This window comes from Idiotropiscis lumnitzeri, chromosome 11 (genome assembly GCF_059441095.1).
Source record: "Idiotropiscis lumnitzeri isolate Australia: NSW breed Sydney's pygmy pipehorse chromosome 11, RoL_Ilum_1.0, whole genome shotgun sequence".
Lineage (NCBI taxonomy): Eukaryota > Metazoa > Chordata > Actinopteri > Syngnathiformes > Syngnathidae > Idiotropiscis > Idiotropiscis lumnitzeri.
In genome coordinates this window covers 6,073,408-6,097,467 of record NC_142401.1, presented here as the reverse complement: position 1 = coordinate 6,097,467, position 24,060 = coordinate 6,073,408, and the positions used below count along the sequence as shown (strand labels likewise).

General features: G+C 45.2%; 4 protein-coding genes across 7 annotated transcripts; 2 read left to right on the top strand and 2 right to left on the bottom strand.

Moving 5' to 3' along the window:
* Window positions 1–193: 193 nt before the first annotated feature.
* On the bottom strand, window positions 194–6,585 carry podxl2 (podocalyxin-like 2). The gene is made up of 12 exons (XM_088307933.1): window positions 6,446–6,585; window positions 5,764–5,807; window positions 5,554–5,689; window positions 5,137–5,192; window positions 4,790–4,970; window positions 4,524–4,717; window positions 4,153–4,227; window positions 3,864–4,020; window positions 3,413–3,474; window positions 3,152–3,334; window positions 2,827–3,036; window positions 194–1,899 (listed from the first exon to the last, which is right to left on the bottom strand). Exons 1-12 carry the CDS (start codon window positions 6,519–6,521, stop codon window positions 1,834–1,836), a joined length of 1,440 nt encoding a protein of 479 aa, XP_088164059.1. The 5' UTR covers window positions 6,522–6,585; the 3' UTR covers window positions 194–1,833.
* A 662-nt stretch (window positions 6,586–7,247) lies between these two features.
* Window positions 7,248–16,804, top strand: rbl1 (retinoblastoma-like 1 (p107)). The gene is made up of 21 exons (XM_088310072.1): window positions 7,248–7,581; window positions 8,913–9,046; window positions 9,213–9,493; window positions 9,770–9,898; window positions 10,125–10,279; window positions 10,505–10,569; window positions 10,645–10,837; window positions 11,702–11,868; window positions 11,951–12,063; window positions 12,391–12,494; window positions 12,690–12,827; window positions 12,923–13,087; window positions 13,212–13,353; window positions 13,506–13,715; window positions 13,880–14,079; window positions 14,150–14,326; window positions 14,655–14,726; window positions 14,833–14,926; window positions 15,013–15,131; window positions 15,263–15,427; window positions 15,580–16,804. Exons 1-21 carry the CDS (start codon window positions 7,420–7,422, stop codon window positions 15,775–15,777), a joined length of 3,183 nt encoding a protein of 1,060 aa, XP_088166198.1. The 5' UTR covers window positions 7,248–7,419; the 3' UTR covers window positions 15,778–16,804.
* Window positions 16,805–17,121: 317 nt separating this feature from the next.
* tmem74b (transmembrane protein 74B) lies at window positions 17,122–20,652 on the top strand. The gene is made up of 3 exons (XM_088309864.1): window positions 17,122–17,222; window positions 17,771–17,980; window positions 18,154–20,652. The coding sequence occupies exons 2-3, from the start codon at window positions 17,819–17,821 to the stop codon at window positions 18,667–18,669; spliced, it is 678 nt and encodes a 225-aa protein (XP_088165990.1). The 5' UTR covers window positions 17,122–17,222; window positions 17,771–17,818; the 3' UTR covers window positions 18,670–20,652.
* Window positions 19,817–23,972, bottom strand: psmf1 (proteasome inhibitor subunit 1). Of its 4 annotated transcripts, none has more exons than XM_088309859.1 (7): window positions 23,437–23,972; window positions 22,539–22,691; window positions 22,061–22,143; window positions 21,703–21,891; window positions 21,219–21,275; window positions 20,270–20,434; window positions 19,817–20,194 (listed from the first exon to the last, which is right to left on the bottom strand). In XM_088309859.1, the coding sequence occupies exons 1-7, from the start codon at window positions 23,563–23,565 to the stop codon at window positions 20,143–20,145; spliced, it is 828 nt and encodes a 275-aa protein (XP_088165985.1). In that variant the 5' UTR covers window positions 23,566–23,972; the 3' UTR covers window positions 19,817–20,142. The 4 variants fall into 4 exon arrangements, with proteins under 4 accessions (XP_088165985.1, XP_088165986.1, XP_088165989.1 ...); XM_088309860.1 differs by having other exon boundaries at window positions 20,270–20,431; window positions 23,437–23,971; XM_088309863.1 differs by lacking the exon at window positions 21,219–21,275 and having other exon boundaries at window positions 20,270–20,431.
* Window positions 23,973–24,060: the final 88 nt, after the last annotated feature.

Sequence of the window (24,060 nt, the reverse complement as noted above, 5' to 3'; positions counted from 1 at the left end):
AAAAATCCTTCTACCACCCATACATATTTCTGTTAATGCCTCATCTAAATGTTATCAATAACCTCTCTTTCCACATTTCCACTACTGAGTTCATTTTCAAATTTGATTTCTAATCAGATTTTAAAAGTGTTTTCCATTTAATACCATTAAGATAAAAACCAATTACTTCACATTGTAAGAGAAAGTCAACGGCTCCAACGGTGAGTCACAAAACTTTATTTGGCACATTACAGACTGGCAAATGAGTGAGCCATGACAAAATTCACAGTGCATACAAACGCAATCAGTCACTTTGATTGCGTGACAGCTCACACAAGGCCAACAGCTTGTTTTCGTTACGGGAATGCTAGCTGACTTATATTAGCATTGGCACTAGCATAGCTAACACAGGCAAATATTACCAAGCAGGCAGCCATCAGCAGTTGACATTTATTTTTACACTGGATACATTTGTTCATTGTTGTTATGATCTTGCTACAACAATAAAGCATGATGATTTCTCTGATTATAAGTAGTCTATTAAAATGGTCCTGCTAGCAGAGCAAAACAGCGTTTATCTTTTCTTTTGGAGTTCAAGTTGCCATGCATAGCAAGTGTAAGAATGTCAACACTTTAGAACTGACAGTGGCTCCCGGTCCACTTGAGATTCCATGTTAAAATTAAGTTCCTTCCTGACTTCGTGGTACGGTATGTTCCGTCCCGAAACCTACATTCACAACATGTGGGTCTTGTGGTGACTCATAGAACTAAAACGACATCTTCAGTTTTTAGAGCATTTTCTTTTCAGGCTCCAGCATGCTGGAATGTTCTACTCATGGAAATTACAGCAGCTACCTTGCTAGAAATATTTCAGTTTTTGATTTAACACTTGATTTCATTTTTAGGCCTGTTTTACTGCCGCTTCTCCTCCACCCCCTTCCCCTCCTCTCCTGGTTGCAGAGGAGTATACTGTACATAGGTGGTGATGATAGAATGTGAGGCTGTTACTGTTTAGGAAAGAAATGTAATGTTTTTATGAAATCTGTAGTAGTGAATTATAAGAATCAATAGTTAATTATGAAGTTAGGAGTTGTAGTTTTTACATGACTCAGAACTGTATTTGAGGATATAAACAGTGGCGAGAAGAAGCAGAGGCGATTAGACGCTTAAAGATGTCAGCTCCTTATTATGTTACCTTAGCACTTTCTATAAACCCATTATTGTTATTTGTATGAATACTAACTCCGAGTACAACCTCAATCTCAGTGGGTTTCTTTAACACATCTACTGGTTGGAATCAAATTAAGCTAGTAGTTAGCATGCTATGCGTTAGCATGCTGTTAGTATTGCTTCAAATGTTTGTTTTGGAGACAAGTTTTGTTACAGGTTAGCAACTGGCAGCAGACCCGTTTAAGGTAATTATTTGCTATTATTGTTCTTATTTGTGGGAAAGTCATGTCCATGTTGTTAACTTGTCATGCATGTTTTTAGTCACTGTGGCACAGAAGCAGCATTGACAGGTGGTCATGTGACTCAATAGTGTGCGCAGGAAACAGTCGCCTGGCTACTGCTAGCTTAGCACACTGCTAATGCAAAAATAGACAATAATAATCTTTGATCTTTTCACTTGTATCAAAGAGAAGACGAGAATATGTTTGAATAATCCAAATTAAACTGAGACTATTTTAGGATGTAAATGTATTACAAATGATCAACATTTCCAACTGGGCCGTTAAAGTGCTTCTGTATGTTTTTTAGAATGCCTAACAAGCCCTGGCAATGATGCCGGTGAGTGATTCTTCTTTGGCGACCTCCCTCAAGGCACAGACACTCCATTCTCTTTGTCATCCTCCATCAAAGGTGTGTGTCCTCCTCTTCCTCTTCATCCTCGTTCTCAGCTGCTGTTTGATTGACAAACACCTAGAGAACCAATGAAATGGTGCTTGGTTTCGGGCAGAATTAAAGGGACATGACTCTTAGGACTCGAAACTTCTCTCAGAGAAACAACCTTTTTTCGTGGATAAACTATTTGGTTTGGACTAGCATCTGCTCTTGGGACCCACAACAACATTATCTCAGGACAAGAACCTTCTCTTAGGTCTAGAAAGTTCTTTCTGGACAATAACTTCTCTGGACAACAAGATTCTCTTGGGTCAACAACCTCTCTCAGAACTTGTACCTTCTCTGCTTTTCTAAGGACGAGAACCTTCTCTCTGGACTACAAGGCTCCAACACGACCAGAATTTTTTTCTGGACTAAACCATCTCTTGGGATGACTACCTTCTCTCTGGACTAAAAAGTCTCTTGAGATGAAAATCTTTTTTGTGTTATAAAACCTTCACTCTTGACTAAAACCTCTCAGGACAAACCTTCTATTGGGATGAGACTCTTTTCTGGGGATGACAACCTTCTCTCTGCACTAAAAATCTCTCTTGGAACAAGAAACTTCTCTCTGGACCAACCTGTCCTCTGTTCTAGAACCTCCTATTTGGACAAGAACATTTTCTTGAAATGAGAACCTTCTCTCTGGACTATAATCTGCTCTCCGTTTTAGAACCTTCACTTTGAATAAGAACCATTTCTTGGAACAAGACAATCCCACCTGTATTATAATCTTGATTTGGGACTAGAACCTTCTCTTGGGACGAGAACAAAAACTTGGAATGAAACCTTTGCTCAAAACTAGAACCGTCCCTTGAGAGTAGAACATTCTCTGGCTAAGTTCTTTTTGGACGAGAACATTCTCTCTGACAAGCTTCTCTAGGTACAAGAACTTCTGGTACTACAACCTTCTCTCTGGACCAAAAAGCACAGGACAGATTACCTCGATTAAAGTTTTCATCCCACCTGCCAGCGAGGGTGGTCGTCCCCACAGACGCCTTCGCCTCTCTCCACCAGTCCATTGGTACTCGGCATCTTGTTCTTTTTCTTCTTCTGTTGTTCATCTTCTTCTTGGTGGTCTTCAGCCCGGTTGTCAGGCTGGTTGTCACCTGCCACATCCAGGGTGGGGTTGTCATGGCAACCGTTCTCCACAAATCGAAGCTCCTCTGCGTGGAACTGAGCAACACGGACAAACACAAGTAACAGGACAGGGAGTTGAATATTTGGTTTAGATCTTGTACTACCCTAGCGGCTAGCATGGCTATCTGTGCACGTCTTGTGTTCATCTTACAGTGGTCTTGGTGGCAGGGGGCCGCCTTTGCCAGCAGATGTAGATAAAGCCTGACGTGATGATGGCCAGGCAGATGGAGCCAATGACCACCAGGACAACAAACAGTTTGCTGTAGTCGCTCCGCTGGGATGGACTGCGGCGGGGCGGGCACGTAGAGGGCGCGCCGTACTCCTGGATGCCCACCTGAGTGGGGAGTAGAGGTTCGCGCATGAGTTAGCGCAAAGACACCACAAAGTCAGGAGAATGTTGTGGGAAAGTCACCTTGTTTAAAGTTAGACGCATCTCTCCCAGCAGGTTCAGCAGGTCCTTTGTGGACATTACACCTGGAAAATACGGATGCATGCACATGCAATTTAATGAGCCAATAAATCCTTGGTGGCCATGCTTTTTTCAGTGAACTCACTTCTAACCAAAATGTCAGTCTTCTTGTGCCTTTCTAGAATGGCTTCTTGAGAATTTTTGTGGCTCTACGCATTATAGAGTTGTCTACACGATTTTGTGCGACTGACTTTTCAAATGAGCAAGGAGCTGCTCTAGGCTATAACTTGGGAAGTTCACAGGACTAACTGGCGAACTCGACTCTAGTGGCCGACGTCACTCACCAGGCCACACCCCTTCAACGCAAAACTCTACCATGTGAATACTTTACTTCACTTCATAAAACCAGTTCATTTCTGTGCATTCTCTTTTGTGTGTGTGTGTGTGTGCATACCATGCTCAGACGCCACGTGCATCAGCATCTGTCGTTGTTGGTGCGTGGGCTTGCTTAGGTAAATTACCCACGATCCCTCGGGGCTGTTCATGCGCCGTGCAAACCGGCGCTCCATCGTTTTGAGCAGGCGCACGCCGCCGTCACCGCGGAACTCCTCCTGTGCGTCACACACACAAGAATAGCGCGTGGGTAAGTATGCGTGCGTGGATACTGTGTCTTTTGGTGTGCGCGCGTACAAGGGTGCACCGATTTAGGCAGCTAGCATCATTATATTGTTATTTGCACTTACGCAGTTGAGATTGTTTGTCATGTTGAGGATGACGTAGCCGTGTCCACTTGGTTGTGTCCAGTCCACACACACCACCTGAAAGACAGACAAACATTAAAAACAGTACAGTTTGTCTACTTTTATCAAATTTCTCGTTGCTGAGTCAAACTGGCTTAAAAAAAATCCAACTCGTCAAACTTTGCAGCAAGAAATTGAAATGACGTCCTCGAGACTTTGTAAGTCTACTCATGATAGACAAGTTTTTTAATCTGGGGGGGTGCAGCTCGGCCAAATGATCTTAAAATATCCACTTTGAACCTAAATGGCAGACTGAGAGTCTTTTCAGGCAAGTCTTTAATTTTTTTATTTATACATTTAAAAAAAAAACGTACGTGTGCATCCTGAGGGGCCGTGGTCATCCAGTCCCAGGTGGTCTCAGCTAAGCCTGCATTGGGTGAAACATCCAAGGTGGGCGTGGCACTGGTTTCCCTTCCTTCCACCTCCTTCACTTCCTCCTTTTTAGTTTGCAAAGGTGGCATGCTGGTGGTCATGTCAACATGTGCCACAGTGGCATTGTGGGTAAAATCTGCAGGGAGGACTCAAAAGTAAATGAAAGAAGTTTGACTGACAGCCAAAAGCAGCCAACCTGTTGCTTTACCTTTGACCCCCAGCAGTCCAAAGTCGGTGCCTGTGCCGGTGCCCAACCCGTGGGCCACTGTCGTCGTGGCAATGTTAGAAGACGCCATGCCGGTTGTTGTGGTTGTTGAGGCCACTACGGAAGAGCGAAGAATCCCAAAACCACTGAAGTGACCGCCTTCATCGAGCTCCGCCTCCAAAACCTCCAAAAACACAAGTTATTGTTGAAACAACAAAAGTACATCAGTTCAAACAACAAATAAAACACCACCAAGACTTGCTCTTTGGTATTTAGCTTGTCTTATTCTGAATTCTGAATTTGGATTATTTAGTGTGAGTTATATTGCTTTTAGTGTGTGAGTTAGTCACCTGTTGAGGCCCCGTCTCCTGGGGGAGCTCTGAGGGGGGTGAGGGAGGAGTGTACCCTGTCAACACGTCAACATGTCATCATCACATGTTTGGGTTGTTCTTCCAAATGTCACATCACCGGACACTTCATTGGGTACACCTTTCATCACATCACAGCCAATGTGGACCTCTAACCACTAAAAACACTGTCGTAAATCATTAATAGGTGTACAAGCAGGGTCATAAATCATAGACACAGTAAATACATGTAGTCATTAATTATATGAAATATATGAGGTCATAAATCACAAGTGGACATGCGCAATCATAAATCATATGTGTGCATGTAAGTCCAATACATCAAAAAAATCATGAGTCATGTGTTACCATATGGTCATAAATCATACATGTACATGAAGTGACCATATCTCCACCGACCAATCATAGCATTCAGGTCCAACGTGGCATGCGTCCTCTTGACCACGTGATGCCTCTCGAGACGTCCGAATGAACCTGAGGCCTCCTCCAGGGAAGACTCTGTGTCCCCGCCACGTGGTGCACTCTTTGGGTCCTCCTGAGGAAAATCGAGAGGATGCTGAGACAAACGAGACAATTGAATCGAGTGGTCGTCATACTTCCTCTTCTCACCAAGTTCCAGGACTTGGGCACAAAGGACTCGCAGAATGGTAATGCTAAACGATGAGAAAAAGGGAAAAAAAAATACTTCAATGTTAGACTTCTACCAAGGCTCAATTCCTCTGTGCTGTGTTGCTGTATAAAAGTTGTCCAACTATGCGGCCTTTACTGCATTCTGTGCAAAAGTGCATACAGCCACGGCAATATCCCATCTTTTTTTTTTTAGCTCTGTATGAAAGGCAAAGGCAAAAAATATATATACTTCTTTACTGTTAAGACAACTCAAGAGTTGTTGAGACAGCAGGCTGCTGTGTTGGTGTGAAATCAGAAGCAAATTATGGAATTGCTGTATGCTGACCTTGCAGGGTTCTGCGTGAAAAGCAAGACAGATAACTAGTTTTTTTCTCTTGCGGTTACCCCGTGTGTGCGCGAATGCGTGTGTGTGTGTGAGAGAGAGAGAGAGAGATAGAGAGAGAGAGAGAGAGAAGACAAGTGACGAGTTCAAGTCTCACAGGAAAAAAAAATCATGATCATCATATCATCGTCGTCATCATCACCATTATCATCGTCACGCAAACAAGCCATCCAATCGTGACATCGATCAATCAGCGTGGATGAGCGCACACACGACGTCGCACTGCAGAGCATTTCGCCCGCGCACTTGTGTGTGGCATGTGTGTGAGTGGTGACTGACCAATCAGCGTGACGAAAGTGAAGAGGAGCAGGCCTGCCATGTCTGCTGCAGTCCATCTCATCATGAGCTTCCTCATCTTTTTCTTCTTGAGTGAACGCAGCGCAGCCTGCTTTAGCCGCGCGTGCGCAGTGTGGGGGCACTCGCGTTCTGAGCGCGAGGAGAGAAACCCGTGATGTAGTGCACAATAAAAGCCACTAGAGGACGTCATTGCTCGCCTCGTTTTTCAACATCGCTACTATTTTATTTTAAACTATTCTCATTGTTTTTTTATTGTGTTAAACGATATTTTTAACTAAAGTGCACTGAAAATATGACATTTGCTAATTACAATAAATTATAACAATGGTCGGTGAGTCAGTAACTGAGGTCGAACGGAGTTTCATTGACGTCATCCACCGTAAATAGTGAGGATATAATAAATCAACGAAACAGAATTTAAAAAAATCTTCGAATGTTCATCGATAGTTACGTGATTACATGTCAATGTTTAATATTCCGGAAGTGACGGATCAACATCGTGAAGACGAGAGGCGGAGGAAAGAGAATTTAGTGTTTACGTCAGTGTAAATATGACGAAGGTAAAATAGGTCTTCTCACTATGATTTATCCAAAAACAAATAATTGTTTTTTTTACCCAACATTGACTTTTCTTCTTTTTTTGGACGCAGTTTATTTTATTTTCAGCTAATTTGAGACAATCCAGAAGTGATGAGAGAACAGCTGCACGGGTTGGGTGACTACCTCACGTGACAGACACGCCCCTCGTCTCCTATTGGGCCTTGCTCGGCAGTTTTGGCGCCACTCGTGAGCGGAAGTGGAGCTAGGTCGTCGTTTCGCTCACTGGACGAGCGTCGCGTTTTTGTTTTGGTTTACATTCATTTTTGGGGCTTTTTTGGGTGCTCTTTTTTGCTCCCCCACCCCCAGCTGCGGCCACCACAAGTTTGCCGATCGCGATAGCCGCCCGGCCGTCCACGATGCGAGGCGACGAGTCGTCCGATTCGGAGTCGGGCCGCATGGAGGAGAGTGTCGCGCGGAGGAGTTTGGAGACGCTATGTCAGGAGCTCAACATGGACGATCGCACGGCCACCGAGGCCATGGACAACTTCACGGCCATCTGGAACACATACACGCTGGAGGTGAGCGGCTGGGCGCCACTTAACTCAAACAGCTTCCGCCTCACCAAACAAATAACAACAAAAACGACGTCGCTGCGGATGACGTAGGAATTTGGGCGTTGCGAGTGTTTGCCGTCCGTAGGCCGTCCGTACGTGGCCTTTGAAACTTGAACAAGCCATTGGAGTCTTTTACAACTGAACGATGACTTATTACCATAGATCTTGTGACTCTACGGCGTTTTTAGCTGGCGAAACTATGAAGAACAAGTTATAGTGTTCTAGATCGTTTGTGATTTCAGACTGTCCCTGAAGGCAGCACCTGACGTCAACAATGTCTTGGAAACTGAGAGATTCTTCTTGGATACTGATTAATGGGAAGGACCAACAGTTTGATAAACACTTCTGAAATAAAACAGTCGCGCTTTTCTTTTGTTAATAATGTTCGTATATTATTAATAATTAGCCCTCTGTCTTATTTGAGGGCAATCTTAACTTTTTCAAAGATCCCTATGCAACGCTATTTTTTCCTATTAATCTCTGCCATTGTTAAAATTTTCAAGTGATCACTTATGCATTTATAGAAAATCACATTGTCCCATCACTGGTGAGCGATCTTTAGAACAGGACTGCGGGTTACTGTCTTTATGTTAGTGACCACTCAATGGAACTGTCAAGGTGTTGGATGGGCAACGCTGGATCCCACCCCTGAGCTGGTTTCCAGCTGAAAAAAACAAATACACATAAACTGTGTCAAAATAGGTAGATGTTGGTTACTAATCACCTTTCGTTGCGTTGTGTCCCTGACAATGTGCTGTATGGCATCAAGAAACAAAGCGTTGCGCATATCAAACAACCACATAAGTTTAAATTCCATTTCCAATTCCATCCACAAAACTCCATACTGGGTAAGATATTTGTTTTTATTTACACCCGTTTCCTTGTTCCCCATTTGAAGACAAATCCACTCGTGAGGCCATCATGATTCAGCGAAAATGTTGATGTTCTCATACATTTGCGTCATTCGACATTCAAAATATCATATTGGAAATGAAAAGTGCACCTTTTTCACAAGCCAGAAGAACCACCAAACATCTACAATATGATGAATTCTCATAATTTTTTGGTGTCCTCGTGTATAATGCGCCACGTCGATTTTGGATGATTTGTTTATTTCTTGCAAAAAAATAATAAAATACATGATAAACTTGAGAAATTACGGTAAATGAAAATTTTAAAACAAACTAATCAAAATGTTGTAGAAATATGTCATGGATTCAAAAAGAGCCGCTGCGTTGTTTCTACTTGTGAAAGTGACGTGTTGTCTTTGGATGTGTGTGTGTGTGTGCGTGCAGGGCGAGGTGGTGCACTGGCTGGCGTGCTCGCTGTACGCCGCCTGCAGGAAAGGAAGCACGCCCACGGTGGGCAAAGGGCTGATGGAGGGAAACTGCGTGTCGCTCACCAGGATCCTGCGCACCGCTAAACTCAGGTGCAAAAATCCGAAACATTTACACATTCTGGTTGGAGTTTGATAAATAAAAAACTTTTAGAATTAAAGTTGTATATCTCTATAAGGAAAATAAAACATTTTGTGATTGTGGTTTAAAAAAAAAAATGTAGCAGGATTAAACTTGGCTTTCACATGCGTTCGGCAGCCTGATCGAGTTCTTCTCCAAGATGCGCAAGTGGTCTGACATGTCCAACCTGTGCGAGAACTTCCGCGTGCGCATGGAGCGTCTGGAGCGCAACTTTGAGGTTTCCACCGTCATCTTCCGCAAGTTTCAGCCCATCTTCACCGCCATGTTCCGCAGCCCGCTGGGCTCAGAGGCTCCGCCCCTTCCATCACGCCAACCCCGCGGACGGAAACACCGCAGGCTGCCCTGCCACACCGCTGACGTCTTCAAGTTCTGCTGGACGCTCTTTGTCTACACCAAAGGTAAGCTGCCAAACCTCAACTACTACTTCAGTTGGCAGACATTTTCCCAAAAGTGGGTGACCTTTTTGAAATTGGAAAGTGAGAGATGCTTTTTGGTTGCTGATTAACTCATTTACTGCCATTGGCGGCTAAAGAGGTCCAAGATCTTTTTTTTTTTTTTTACTCGGCTGGGAGTAAATGAGTTCATGTAAAGGGCTTCCAGTTTGATACACACTTCTGAAAGATCACATTTGCACAAATTACTATTGATTTAAGCCTGACCGACTTTTACACCAGGTAACTTTCACATGATCGGTGACGACCTGGTGAACTCTTACCACCTGCTGCTGTGCTGTCTGGACCTGGTCTTTGGAAACGCGTTGATGTGCGCCAACAGGAAGGAGCTCATTAACCCCGCCTTCATCGGTAAGAAATGCAAAAAAATTTCACATTAAATGTCATCAGTTAATTTCCTTTTTCTGAAAATGTGTCCGTGTGCAGGGCCATATTCCCTACTGTGATGTCACAGTGGGGCTTATTAACACAGCCCGTTCTGTTGGGGAAATATTTTTTGATTGACAGAGGTTAAGTTCAAGTGTTACAAAAACAAAATATGAACGTGTATTGTGCTAATAACGTATGTGTCCACCAGGTACATCTGGCGATGAAGTCCAGGCGTGCGCCGATGAGGCGTCTCCGTGCGTGCTGGAGAGATTGTGCGAGCTTCACGACGGCCTGGTGGTGGAAGCCAAAGGCATCAAACAGCACTACTTCAGGCCTTACATCCACAAGCTCTTCCGCAAACAGGTACACAAAGCCACTTTCTTACATCGTGTCCCACCATGAGTGTTGAGCTGGCTGTCGATTATTTATTTATTTTTTAAATCATCAATATCCGATAACGTCCAATTTCAAAACCGTGAAGTAGTGAAAAGAAGTATGGTCTGGTGAGGGACGACTTGTCGCAAGCTCACGTTCCTCCGAGCGCAGGCACAAAGAAATAATCTCTTACTTGATGTTGTTCCTGATTAGATCTTGAAGGGCAACGAGGATCTTCTGACCGAACTTTTGGATCCTCACAACTTTATTGACAACAAGTAAGTTGTCGCTCGTCCGCTTGTTGCGGTTTTCCGTTAGGGCCTTCTAACGCCTTGCTCTGGTTTTGCTCTCAGCAAAGCACTCAACCGCCAGTACGAGGAGTACGTCTTAACAGTGGGCGACTTCGACGAGCGTATCTTCCTGGATGCAGATGCTGACGAGGAAATCGGAACACCCAGGAAAAGTTTCCAGCAGCCCGCTGCCGCGAGCACTGGCACAGGGCAGGCGACCAGCACTCAGACGCAGCTGCAGCATCACATGGAGAAGGTCAAACGCGGCCTGTTGCTGACACTCACGCAAATGTAGCATGCTAACAGAATGGCGCTGACGCTAGCTGGAACAGGAACACACTGATTTACATGAGTAGATAGAGACATGAACAGAAACATGCTGACGCCGGTACGTGATACTGCTAACAAGAACGACCGCTAACAGAATCGCAGTAGCACTTACTGGGAGAGGAACATATCATTGCTAATGACAGAAAGACACTGAAGCTAATTGGAACAGGCATGCTTTTTGGCAGATGATATTGCGCGCTAACAGAATCACACTGATGCCAACTTACAAGTTAATGATGCTAACTGGAACAGGAACACACTCATGTATATGCGAACATACTGACAGTAGCAGAAACACACTAATGCGAATGATAATGCTAACGCTGCCGTTAGTGAACTGTTACTGATGGTATTGATAACGAGTGCTCGCAGAAATCATACTGATATTGACTGGAACAGGATCACACTAATGCTAATAAGAAGTGACTGACACAAACTGGAAAAGGAACATATTAATGCTAATGACAACATTCTCAAGGTAGCAGAAACAAACTGAGGCCAACAGGAAGGCCAATGCTACTTGTAACAAGTGCTGACAGAAAGACTGGGGCAAACTGGAACAGGCACCTGGCAAGCAGCAATAACGATGGTAACGAGTGCTAACGGCGTCACACTCACGCTAATTAGAACAGAACACCATGAATGCTAATGGAAAGGGACTGAATAAGTGGGACAGACGCTCACTAATGCGAATGAGAACATAGTGACGTTGCCGAAGCACATTAAGCATCGTTGCTAAAGCTAATGAGTGCTAAGCTGCGTGGCTAACAGGAAGCGCAACTGTGTGCAGTCGGCCTCTCTGGCACCTTCTACACCTCTAACGGGTCGGGCTTACCTGAAAGAGAAGGACGTGCGGGTGACGCCCGTGTCGTCGGCCACTCAAAGCGTCAGCCGTCTTCAGAGCATGGTCGCCGGGCTCAGGAGCGCCCCCAGTGAGCACCTGCTGCGCATCTTCAAGTAATCTTGCTTTCATTGTCACTAATCTGTCTGTGTTTTTAAAAAAAATGCTTCAATGAGGGGAAAATGTTTTGGATTTCAGGTCATGCTCCAGAGATCCCACGGAATCCATCATGAGCCAGGTGAAGACGCTGGGACAGACGTTCAAAGAACAATACACCAACGACTCGGATCACTCGTCGGGGTCGCACATCGGTACGCGAGCACACGCTTGAATTTTTAAGCTCCGTGTTGAGGATATTTTTGCACTTAAAAGAAAGATAATGAGCAATAAGTGAAAGCTTGCATAGAAATGCCATGAAACTTTTTCTTAAGAAAACTTGAGGGAACTTTTTAAGCCTAAGTCTGCAAGTTCCGTAACATATCAGCCTATCACTAGTAAAAAAAAAAATGCCTCTTTAAAAATATTGCTATTTAACCTTATTTATCCGGTACATAAAATGGCTGAATGTGCATGTGGTGACATGTAATCTTAATTGTGTGTGTGTGTGTGTGTGTGTGTGTGTGTGTGTGTGTGGACAGATTTTGCTGAGAGTCGCCTGAAGTTGGCTGAGATTCTGTTCTACAAAGTTCTGGAGAACGTCTTGATGCAGGAGACCAAGAGGCTACACGGGAAAGACATGAGTGTATGTACACACACATGCACAAAAGCATGTCAAACAACACCTTGAACTCATTCACTGCCACCGACGTGTATATTCGTCAGTATGTTTTTTTTTATTGTTTTTTTTTTTATGTTCAAATGAGTCGGCGTCGCTTCCGGAATGTTTCCTAGTTGTCTATCTGTAAATAAAATATTTTTGTGCGTGTGTGTACGGCAGGCTCTACTGGAGCAAGACGTTTTCCTCTGCTCTCTTCTGGCATGCTGCTTGGAGGTGGTTTTATTCTCCTACAGCTCCCAGCGGACCTTCCCGTGGATCATCAACATCTTCAAGCTGGCCCCCTTCTACTTCTTCAAGGTCTCGGACGCACCCATACTTACGCACACACACACACACACACACACACACGTGCGCACGTATGATATAACAGCTTTGCCGATGTGCGTGCACAGGTGATCGAGGTGTTCATCCGCTCCGAGGAAGGCCTGTCCAGAGACATGGTCAAGCATTTAAATCTGGTCGAGGAGCAGGTGCTGGAGAGCCGAGCGTGGACTGCGGACTCTGCCCTGTGGAACGCCTTGAGTGCCGCTGGCAATAAGGTGCCCACTGTCGAGGAGGTCAGTGCAACACCGCAAATTTCCCACAAAACATGACGTAGGCGAATAACTTATTTTCTTGACCGCAAATCCTCCACGATTGACTGGCTACGCCATTTGGAAATGTTTTTGTTCTGTGCGTCAGGTGAACTTCCCATCCAGTCTGGATTCTGGCCGTTCTGCTTCCATCGGTGGGACCCAGTCCCATCTGCCCCTGGTGGCGCTGTCACCCATTGTGCATCCTCGCATCAGAGAGGTTCGCTCCGGCGTGGGCAGCATGTGGAAAGGTAACCGGACCAACACCCAGAAATGTTGTTCGGTTTTGGAAAGGGTTTCTTCTGGTCCAAGTCAAATTTTGCTCTCCGCCTGGCAAAACCATTTTGTTTGAATGAAGTAATGCATTGCTCATTTTACGAGGTGTTGTTCTTGTTCCCTGTAGAAGTTCCGCCGTCCCCGTTGTCGGTGCACGACCGCTACAGCTCTCCGGCCGCCGGCAGCGCCAAGCGCCGTCTGTTCGGCGACGACCCACCGACCCCTATGACCGGCACCGTCACATCTCCCGCCAAGCGCCTGACGCTCAGCTCCACCGGCACCCTGAAGATCGGCCCACAGGCTGGCCAGACCACCGTACTCAGCATACCGCTGCAAGGTGTTGCTTTTACGCTTGTGGTTCAGTTGTTTTTACAAGAGCAAAATGATAAGTTTCAATATTCAGTATGTATTCATCAATAGAATAATCGATTTGTAAGATGTTTGGTAATCCGGGGTTTGACTAACACTTTTCTTTTTTTGCATTTATTTTTTTGCCATCAGGTGGCAGCAGCGAGCACACCATCACGCTGATCCCAGTTCAACCGTGCGACCCGTCAGCCGGCGGCCCCACTCAGTTCCTGCTGACAGCATCGCCCGGCCGCCCCATTCCCGCACCCGCGCCCGTCGCCGCACCCGCCGACCCCCAACCGGCAAGCAGCCGGCCGCAGCGCACCGGATCCCTGGCGCTTTTCTTCCGCAAGGTGCGAACGCCATCGATGCGGTGACTCTGATAGGCTGCTCTTCTGACCTGTGTGTGCGTGAACGTTGCAGGTGTACCACCTGGCCAGCGTGCGCCTTCGCGATCTCTGCGCCCGCCTGGACATCTCGTCGGAACTGCGTGCAAAGATCTGGACGGCCTTTGAACACGCTCTGCTCCATGCCACCCAACTCATGAGGGACCGGCACCTGGACCAGATGCTGCTCTGCACCGTCTACATCATCGCCAACGTTAGCCACGCTCAGTCTCCCACACACACTCTCAGTTCACCAGATGTTTGACGACAGTTTTTGGTTTTTTTCTTGTCACGAGGAAATTTTGAAATACATGCATGTGTCGAACATTTGCGAAGAGAACGCAACGTTCGCTGCCTTTGTAAACGTGCTCAATTGTTCGCCGCTCAGTGGAACAGTGGCTAATTGCTAGCATGCTAAAGGGGTTAGTCGTTAGTAGCTAATATGAGCATGTTAATGTGATTAGTCGTCCGAGAGCTAATGCTAGCATCAAGTGGCCCAGTGGAAGGTTAACTCTCGGTTGTGTGTGTGCTTCCTGCTGCAGATCTCCAAGGAAGCGCACACATTCCTGGACATCATGAAGTGTTACCGTAGCCAACCGCAGGCCAGCAGCCATGTGAGAACACGCCCACCTGCCTACAGCCGGCAAACAGCCACTGCCAGTCTTTTGCCATGGTGACATGCTTGTATTTGTGTGTGCGCACGCGTGTGCGTGTGTGTAGGTGTATCGCAGCGTCCTCCTGCATCGCTCTCCCAGACAGCAGGGGGCACTGTCAGATGAGACAATGGAGGTTGATCCCGCATCTGGAGCAGAATGTGAGTTAACACGCTAACGCTTGCGCGCTAACGCTAGCGCGCTAACGCAACCGCTCACTCTTGACATCAACTTCTCCTTTTTGCAGCTTCCGAGACGACGCAAACGGGCGAGGAGGAACGTGGCGATCTGGTCCAGTTTTACAACAACGTCTATGTGCACAAGATGAAAAGTTTCGCCATGAGATATGCCACGCATGACAACAGGGTACGTGCACACCGCCGCGCATGTGCAATAATTCCATCGAATGATCTGAAATGAACTTTGTATGCCTTGTTTGTTTTTTGTGTTTGTCTACATGTGTGTTATTTTCTGTGTGTTTTGTGCGTGCGCATCAGATGGACGCCCCGCCCATGTCTCCGTTCCCTTCAGTGCGTTGCCACCCGCCGTCTCCTCGCCGAGTGTCTCAGCGTCATTGCGTTTACGTGTCGCCCCACAAAGCGTCGACGGGAGGCCTGGCGCCAAACTCCTTTACCTTCCGCATCAACAGCAGCCCCTCCAAGGTAAGCTTACCTCACCTCACAAACAAGCTAGTCCACAGGCAGGGTTGTACTCCAGAGATACGTTATTACTACTATGTCTAAAGAAGTATCGCATTAGCGTGCAAGCATAGTCCCAGTGTGCTAAAGCTAACCCTTGTTCCTTTCTACCTCAGGATCTGTCTGACATCAATCGTATGCTGCGTCAAGGTTGCAACGGCCGCAAGAGAGCCCTTGGAATGGAGGGCGAGCTGATGATGTCATCAGCGTGTGACTCCCCGAGCAAGCGCGCGTGTCCAGAGAACAGTGCCAGTGGCCCTGACATTTTGCTAAAGAGGCTCCAGGACGTTGTGTCGGAGAGGCAGAGCCACTGACTGATTGGCTGCCCTAAAAAAATGAGCCAACACAAGCAGGCCAATAGGATTGTTCATCAAGAGCCAATGTTAACTTCTTAACATGACTGTTAGCTATGGTGCGCAAGATGCCATGCTAACGTTACTGGTCATTACTGGAGCTAATGTGTATGACCAGCCACTGTAAGGCTAACGCTTTTTTGCTAACATGACCTGTCATCACAGACTTAACATTAACTCCTTAATGGGGCTTTTAGCATGGTAGCATTAGCTGTTAAACCATTACAGCGCTAATGCTGACCTGCTAAAGTTAAACGTTACTTTGCTAACCATGTCACATGACCTGTTGCTGTGGAGCTAACGCTGGCATACTAAGATGACTATTTATTATTAAACTAGCGCTTGACAGCAAATGTTACATTTCATTTTAAAACTAAGGCTAACTCTTACGTGTGAACTCATTACTCAGTTAACGCTAACTCTGACACAACTGGTTGCGTGGAGATAATGCTAGCACACTGTTTGTTCATTTGAATGTGACAATGTCTTTGTGAGACTCTGAAAAAGAACTTTTTGCTTTTACGTAAACATACGTAAATGTATTTTTTTTGTTGCTTGTTCCACTCGCCTGCTCTAAACCTGTGATGCTAATTGTTAGCATGCTACAAGGAGTTGTTTTTATTTGTTGCGGTTGTCAATCCAAATAATTACATTGGACATCCTATGAGATGTTCATAAAGTTTTGACTATTTTTTCTCTTCTTTTTTAAATTTTTTTTTTGTTGGAATATGCGCAGCTATTTAATGTCAATGTTCTCGCACGTTTGTGTGTGTGCGTGTGTAGCATCTACACATTATGTTGTATGTTTTTGTGAGTGTGTTGAAGTTTTTCTTTATCTTATCTTTGTGTAGGTTGACCTGTGAAATTGAAATCCATTGCAAAAAATTGGAAGTGATTGTCTTATTGGACCACACTCTGGAAATATTAACAATTCATGATGCCTAAATTCCACTCTTCCGCTATACATTAAAATCACACTTTGACTTTATTTTCTCAGGAAGCTTTTTTTCTACCTTTCATTGGTCTTATTTCCCAAAAGAATTGCTGATGAGGAAATGACCTGAATGGATAAAGACAACTTCACAAATATATCCCAACAGAAAATCACTTGATCGACCAAAGCAAGCTTGTGCATTTTCACAACTTATCATTATACATATCACATATACACGTTTTATAAAAGACATTTATTTTGACAACGCAATCGAGGCAAATTTGAGTTCTTTCGGCAAAGAAAGTGCACAAGCACGCCCTCTGGCGGCCGGCCACGATACATGAGCGTGAGCGTCTGCTTGATTTGCACATGCGCATTACTCTGCGCTCGTCCCCCTTTCGTCTGGTCTTGCGTTGTCCTCCTCCTCCTGTTGTCGTCCATCCATCTTTCCCTCCTGCTTGCCTGCCGCCAGGTAAACACTCTCTTATTCCTTTTCAAACTCTTCATGCTCCGGTCATGACGCTTGATCCCGTTCGGCGTGTGATTGAGCATGTCTGAATTAGATGCTTGTCAGGTGCGGCCCGATGGTGCGCGCGTGCGTGGAGTCAAGTGAACGTCGTCGCAAGGTCGCGCGCGCCATTCGCTCCATACGCATGCGCTTGAGAGGTCACTTCTTTGAAACAAAAGGCAAAATTTAAACAGTTTGTATTTTGACCCAAATTATTTGTATGCTGACTGCGTTGTCCCTGCCTGTTCTTAGTTTGTATGTAAATTAGTTTTTTTTTTAATATAAATTGAGTTAGTTCGAAAAAGTAACATTCTCAAATTTGATGTGCAAAAAGAAGTCAATCACTCACAACTGAATATAAAACATGGCGGGAAAATTTCAGCTCAAGTTTGTGTTGTCATGGAAACCAATCAGCTACTCGGCAATTTGGTAACGAGTGTGAAACAATGCGGACTAAACATGTCTAATAACGATAATAACGACAGTTACAATGCTGATGTAATTGTGTTTAGTGAGGAAGATGCCGATTGGACGAGGCGCAACGACAGAATCGCTTTTCCATGGACTCGTCGTTGGACGTAGAGCTCCGCGAGCTGCCGAATGCTAACAAGGCTAGCGACGTTAGCCGAGGCGTCCACAACCCTTCCTACCAGCCGGACCACGAGCAACATCACCACCAGGAGGCGACAGGCTGCACTCCGACCACCTCTGAAACCTGCAAGGTTATTTTCATATTTATTTCTTATAACGTTGGTTCCCGAAAGAGTAGTCGTAGTAGAAACGTTGAAGCCGACATAAGTTTTAATTCTTGCGTCACATACAGCAAGTCAAAATGTGGAGTTTGGACAAAAGTATTGCAAGTGAAACCGAATCAACTTTCGCTTGTCTCCTTCAGGATCGGTCGGTTCCATCTCGCGGCGATGACGACGACGACACGGTCCAGGAGTCCAGTGGCGACTGGACTGCCCCGGACGATGGTGGCGGTGGCCACCGCTCGTCCGACTCAGGCCTGGCTCTGGCCGTGGTGTTGCTGGTGAGTGGCATCGCGCTGGTCCTGGTGGCCTACGCCGTCCCCAGGGACGCCCGCGTGGACCGCGACGCCGTGTCGGCCCGGCAGATGGAGCAGTTGGAGCTGTACTACGCCCGGTTGGGCTCGCACCTGGACAAGTGCATCATCGCCGGCCTGGGGCTGCTCACCCTGGGTGGGATCTTCCTCTCCCTGCTCCTCATGGCCTCCGTGTGCCGGGGCCATGCCGTCTTCCTCCCGTACAGCCGCCGTCACCGCCGGGTGCCCTTCATTCGGCCTAAGCGAACGTACGGCTCCGTCAACATGAGGATGAAGCAGCTCGCCGCCGGGGAGGACCCGCCAGCTGGGACTGAGCAGCCTGGACCCGCGCCGCCGGCCGAATGACGCCTCTGCCAACAAAGCGGCTTGTTGTGAGCTTCCCCGACGTGGGCAAAACGTGACGGCACGCACGCAGGCTAAAAGGTCTGGGACGCTCGCCTGCTGCGAGGGAAACGTTAAGAGCTGGACGCTGGGTATTATGTCACAAAAATTAAGTGAAGATTTTTAAAGAAAGTATTGGAACAAAAAAGGGCCAGAAAATGTGCAATCGGGGAAGGAAATTGTGATCATTCTTCCTAAAGTGAAGAAATGTGGAATCTGGGCAAAACTATTTGGGACATCGATAGTAAGGGAAGGATGGAGAAGAAAAAGTGAATTTGGACAAAAGTTCGGCACATGAAATGGAAGTAAATGTCAAAAAATTGCGGTATTTTGGGCAAAGATTTTATGGAAGCCACTAGAAGTAAAAGGTTGAAGAAATACGATAATATTGGTATATAATGGACCCCCCCACACACACACACACACGCGCAAACCTCCAAAGTGGAACACTCCACAAGTGGTGCAATTTGCTTCTGCAAATCTCGTGGGGTACCCGTGACAATAACCACAGAGAGATGAGGAACGACACTTAAGATTGTTTAAATGGGACTTCAAATGTGAGCAGTTAACAAAGGTGCTATTGTAACTTTTATCCTGTTACCAATAATTTTTTTTTCACGTTTTGTGATCAGAACTTGGGTCAAGTTCTAATCTGAAGGCTGTGCAATTTCGCGACTCTGTCATTACAACGGGGAAAAAAAGTCGACTGTTTGTTGCAGAGAAGCTAATGCTAGCAGGCATGCTAACACATGCGCCATTTTTGTTGTCGTCGTTTTGTGTGTAAACAAGCTCATGATAATGAAGAAGTAAAAATGCAAAAGTTGAAGTTCGACTTGGTGACGTAATCCTTGATGAACAAAAGTTTACTTATTAAGCAGGAGAGTCACGCATTTTTCATAGATAATTGACATATTGACTTGGACATATTACACAATTACTCATCAGCCAATATCAGTTTAGCTATTTTTAGATTTGTAAACTCTCCTGTTTGCCTACATTACAACATAAAGACAAAAATGGCATTCAAAGAAAGATCCGTCCCAAAAATGTTTTTTGCAGATTTATGACTCTATTGTCCTAAAGGACTAAATCGAGTAAAACAGTCAAATGCTCTGCCTGTAATTCTTGTCTTTATTGTTTGAAGCATTTAGTGACCAAGAAAGTTATTGTCGTCATATAGTTTTGTTTTTTTAAATATGGAACTTTTATTCTGCCAGAAATCGGAATCTGCTTTCTAAAGAAAAAAATCCTTATCGGTCAAGACCAAATATTTCCCTGTTTCTTCTACATTTCTTGAAAAATTCCTGTATCAGTTCTTCACAATTATAACTTGCTTTTTGGCGAGCTACTACGTTTCGGTATGTTGCCGGCAACAAGAAGGATGGACTCTCTGATTGGCTAGCGGACAGGAATCAGTGAGTGGCAGCCAGGAGGCGGCTACATGAACATGTCGTCAAATCCCGGCGGGGGCAAGTGGTCAGGGTTGGGCCTGAAGGAACACAACCAGCTTTCATGAGACAAAATATTCACCAAGCAGTGCACGTGAAGTGGCGGCACGGCTCACCCGGGCCGGTGGCGTCCGATGGGCCCAAATGGGTCGAAGCGAGCGCCGGGCGGCACCGCGCCAGGGGGCAAGATGTCCGGGATGCCGCTGGATGGGTCGAAACCCGAGCGGGGGTAGCCCATCCGCAGAGGGTCAGCGATCATCCCGCCACCCGACATTGACCTGCTGGGAGGCGGAGAACGTGAAAAACCAAAATTGGGACACACAAATTGGAAATTTAAACACAAAATATCGGAATAAAAAAAGAAGTCAAGAATTTGGGCAATAGTACGAAAATAAAAAAAGGGAATACATTTGGATTTTTAATTTGGAAGGAAAATAGTGTGGAAAGAAATAGTGTTTATTTGGATAAAAGTGGTGATATTTGGAAAAAATATTCAGAGTAAAAAAAAAAAAAAAAAAAGAAAACACAATTTGAAAGGGAAATGTAAAGAAATTGCAGTAATTTACCCCAAAAAAATGGGAGTAATTTGTAAGCCTTATTTTGTTTACATAATAATATAATAACCTTGGTAGGGCCACCCACAGGGAAGAAAATGTCATTTTGGGACCCTAAAGAGAATAAAGTTGGCAATTTGGACAAAAGTATTGGGACTAAAACGTGAAGAAAATTTTGAATTTGGGAGAGAAATGTGAAAATAATTCGGTATTTCCACCAAAAGGTATGGAAGTGAAGTGTGAAGAAATTGTGCATTTTGCATCAAAGTATTTTGACAGCAAAAAAAAACGTCTAAGCTTGTAAAGCTCACAATGGAACGTTGTAAAATTAATCAATAAATGGGCTGATTAATTAAAACAAAAAAATATTATTTATCAGTTAATGCTCACAAAGTACGAGTGAAAATAAAGACTTTACGATGAATATTAGTTTGAACATGTTAAAAAATATTTTTTTTTCTGAAGAGCTAATCTAGACGAATGGGCGTGACGTGGCTAGCGGGTGACTCACCCCAACGGATCCAGATCGGCGCCTCCCACCGAGAACGGCGGCGCCATGGGATCGGGCCTGCAAAACACACGTGACGCGATTTGTGGAATCTTTTCTTTGAAATTCCTCTCACTTAGTCATCGTTTACACTAACATAGCCCAAAGGAGCACTTTCGCAAACTTCTTAAGCCATGTTGACATATTCCTTTGATACTAGCTTGCCACAAGAAGGCGGCAAAGCACTACTTTTGTCTCAATGATACTCCACAACTCAGGTTACGATGGTTCTTTGGCACTGCGATGCCACGATATAACGTACCACTGAATAAATTTCTAATCTACGAGCAAGTGAACTTGTGAACGGCGATGGCGAATATGCACACCCGAGACCTCGTCCTAATACTTTTGTCCGCGTCGTGGACATCGCACATGGTGACAAAGCTTGTTACCATGGCGACTTCCAATTGACATTCATCCTGGAAGCGACTGGGAATTTAATTTGTACCAGTGTGGCTGCGTGGCGTGTCGCGGGTGCCTGTCGGGGACCCGCAGGGGGTCGTCAAGGTCGTCGTTGTCGTCGCGGCTGTTCAGCCGGCGCGTCCGCTCACTTTGCTCCGCTTGCGTCAGTTTGTCCCGCGATGGCAGCAGCCGAGAACGAACGGCCGCCGCCAGGCCGCCCGCGTCCTTGAAGACTCTGAGCAGAAAAAACGTGGTGCTTTGCATGACAAAAACTTCTTGGGAGAAAAATACAAGCAATGTTGTAACGATGTTAAAATGTGCCGGCTCACTTTGTCATTTTGCAAAAACTTTTTTTGAATTTTGCAAAAAATTAAAAAAATTCGCTGAACTGAACTGGCACTCACCTGTCGAAGGTGCGCAAGTGGGCGGCATCCACATGCTCGTTGAGGTTGACGATCATGTCCGAGCTCTGCTGTGTGCTGCGGTTCTTCACAAACACACGAGTGACTTTCAGTCGGCAGGATCATGTCAAACATTTTTCAGCGGCTATTTTTTATGTTCCCGATTTATTATTATCTTGAATAAATGAATCGAGATTCACACATGATAAGGAATGGAGAGGATGCCTCGTTGAAAAAATAACTCACCAGTGGAATGCGTCTAATTTAGTTCATGTTGCAGAAATTTTCAAATCTATTGGATGAGGGGCTCCAGAGAAAGCAAGTTTTTTTGTGAAGAAAAAAAAATCCCTTTAGGGGAAACATCTTCTGTTCTTTTCCTACAATTTCATGTAACATCACGTGGGAAGTCACTAACTTGGAAAATTCCTGAAATTTTGCAACCCAAATCCCAAGTGACATCATAACAACGGCGACGTCCTACCATGAGGTTGAAGACGAGCGCCGAGTCGACCAGGAGCGCTTTAAGCAACAGCTGAGCGTCTCCCATCTCTGAGGCGTACCTCAGGGCATATTCCACCTTGTTGCTGCTCCAGTCCGACGGCAGCAGTTCTGACTTCTTGTCGCTGCTCCGAGCCTAATGAACCCAAAAGCATAAAAAAAAGAAAAGGATGATGAAAAGATAAGAGAGCAACTGTAATTGTCATTTTCAGACAACAACAAGTGGCAAAATGACTGCTTACTTTACAGCCGAGGTGTGATAAAAGAATTAGTGTTTCAAAGTGCTGTTGAGAAAGGAGATAATTTACCTTTGCCAGCTCCCTAAAATGAAAATAAGTTGAATTTAATACCAGCACCAATTTGCCGCTCCAATTTAAAATTACTGTCCAGTTTCAAACTCAAGTTCTAGACTGTTGGCTTTTGATAAGGAGTCAGGGGGCCCAAGTCAGCAGGGTGAGAAGTACAAGGCCACTGGAACCACCAGAAATTCAGTGCCATCCAGGTCCTGATTTCCTCCAGACAAGACGCGTCTTTTTTGCTCAAAGATCTGACAGTCATCCGCATAACTGTGGAATGAATGTTTCCTCAAAATGGAGCCATGAAGATGACCACGATAAATGGGATGCTCTATTTTCTTTTTCCTAATGTGTGGCAGCAATACGTTTCTGTGGCAATCTGATGACATTGTTTTAAGGGGACAAATGCCTCCTTTAAAAACGCGATGGTGTCACAGGACTCCCTAACGTTTAGCATTAGCATCTGTCGTTTAGCATCGTCGCCTAAAAGCAAACACCAGTTAGTGAAGCAAATGCGCACATAAGAAGAAAACAGACAGTTGTCTTCCTACGACACGATGAGGCGCCGCGAGTGTGTTTGTTTACCTCATCCCCGGAGCCGAGGCACTTGTATCCGCTTTTGACGACCTCCCAGTGGACGAAACACACGACGGCGTCCTGCGGGTATGCGATGGCGTCGCCGCAGCACGAATACAACAACTCCAAACCCGCCATGGGACAACACAGAACGAATGTTGACGCGCTCACGAGCGAAAGGAAAAAGGAATGAAATAAAATGTTGACAACGAGACACACTCACAACCCGGAGGCGGGTGCACTTTCCGCTCAGCCTTTTCAACGTAAAGCGCAAAAAGGAACGAGACTGCCTGTGCGGAAATTACGAAATAAACGCTAACGGGTCGAGTATTATATTTTGATATAACACGTATTATACTTAAAAGTTGCCAACGGTCATTTTAAAATCTTTTATCTTCGTTCTCACACGTTATTATAATAACTGTAACGACTTGTGATATACTTTACGGTACGTAATGAGATTAATATTGAACGATTACGACAAATTAATCGCGTTTTGGCGATAAGAGTGCCATATTATTTCGAACTTCACTTGTACATTGTGTTTTGATCCCCGTACATAAATGTTCCCGTGAAAACGTTAGCTAACACTATAGTTCCGCACACTAAAACTGCTGAACTCGTGTTTTGTGT

What these genes read in the sequence shown, in the direction of transcription:
- podxl2 (XM_088307933.1), bottom strand. Translation starts at nt 6,521, where the DNA reads ATGAGGAAGCTCATGATGAGATGGACTGCAGCAGACATGGCAGGCCTG. An exon ending in TGCGTCTAACTTTAAACAAG is followed by an intron (nt 3,335 to 3,412) that starts GTGACTTTCCCA and finishes CTCCCCACTCAG; the next exon opens with GTGGGCATCCAGGAGTACGG. An exon ending in ACGACCACCCTCGCTGGCAG is followed by an intron (nt 1,900 to 2,826) that starts GTGGGATGAAAA and finishes TTGGTTCTCTAG; the next exon opens with GTGTTTGTCAATCAAACAGC.
- rbl1 (XM_088310072.1), top strand. Translation starts at nt 7,420, where the DNA reads ATGCGAGGCGACGAGTCGTCCGATTCGGAGTCGGGCCGCATGGAGGAG. An exon ending in CATTAACCCCGCCTTCATCG is followed by an intron (nt 9,899 to 10,124) that starts GTAAGAAATGCA and finishes TGTGTCCACCAG; the next exon opens with GTACATCTGGCGATGAAGTC. An exon ending in CCCCCTTCTACTTCTTCAAG is followed by an intron (nt 12,828 to 12,922) that starts GTCTCGGACGCA and finishes GTGCGTGCACAG; the next exon opens with GTGATCGAGGTGTTCATCCG.
- tmem74b (XM_088309864.1), top strand. Translation starts at nt 17,819, where the DNA reads ATGGACTCGTCGTTGGACGTAGAGCTCCGCGAGCTGCCGAATGCTAAC. An exon ending in CCACCTCTGAAACCTGCAAG is followed by an intron (nt 17,981 to 18,153) that starts GTTATTTTCATA and finishes TGTCTCCTTCAG; the next exon opens with GATCGGTCGGTTCCATCTCG.
- psmf1 (XM_088309859.1), bottom strand. Translation starts at nt 23,565, where the DNA reads ATGGCGGGTTTGGAGTTGTTGTATTCGTGCTGCGGCGACGCCATCGCA. An exon ending in CGCTCGTCTTCAACCTCATG is followed by an intron (nt 22,144 to 22,538) that starts GTAGGACGTCGC and finishes GTGTTTGTGAAG; the next exon opens with AACCGCAGCACACAGCAGAG. An exon ending in GCCGATCTGGATCCGTTGGG is followed by an intron (nt 20,435 to 21,218) that starts GTGAGTCACCCG and finishes TCCGCCTCCCAG; the next exon opens with CAGGTCAATGTCGGGTGGCG.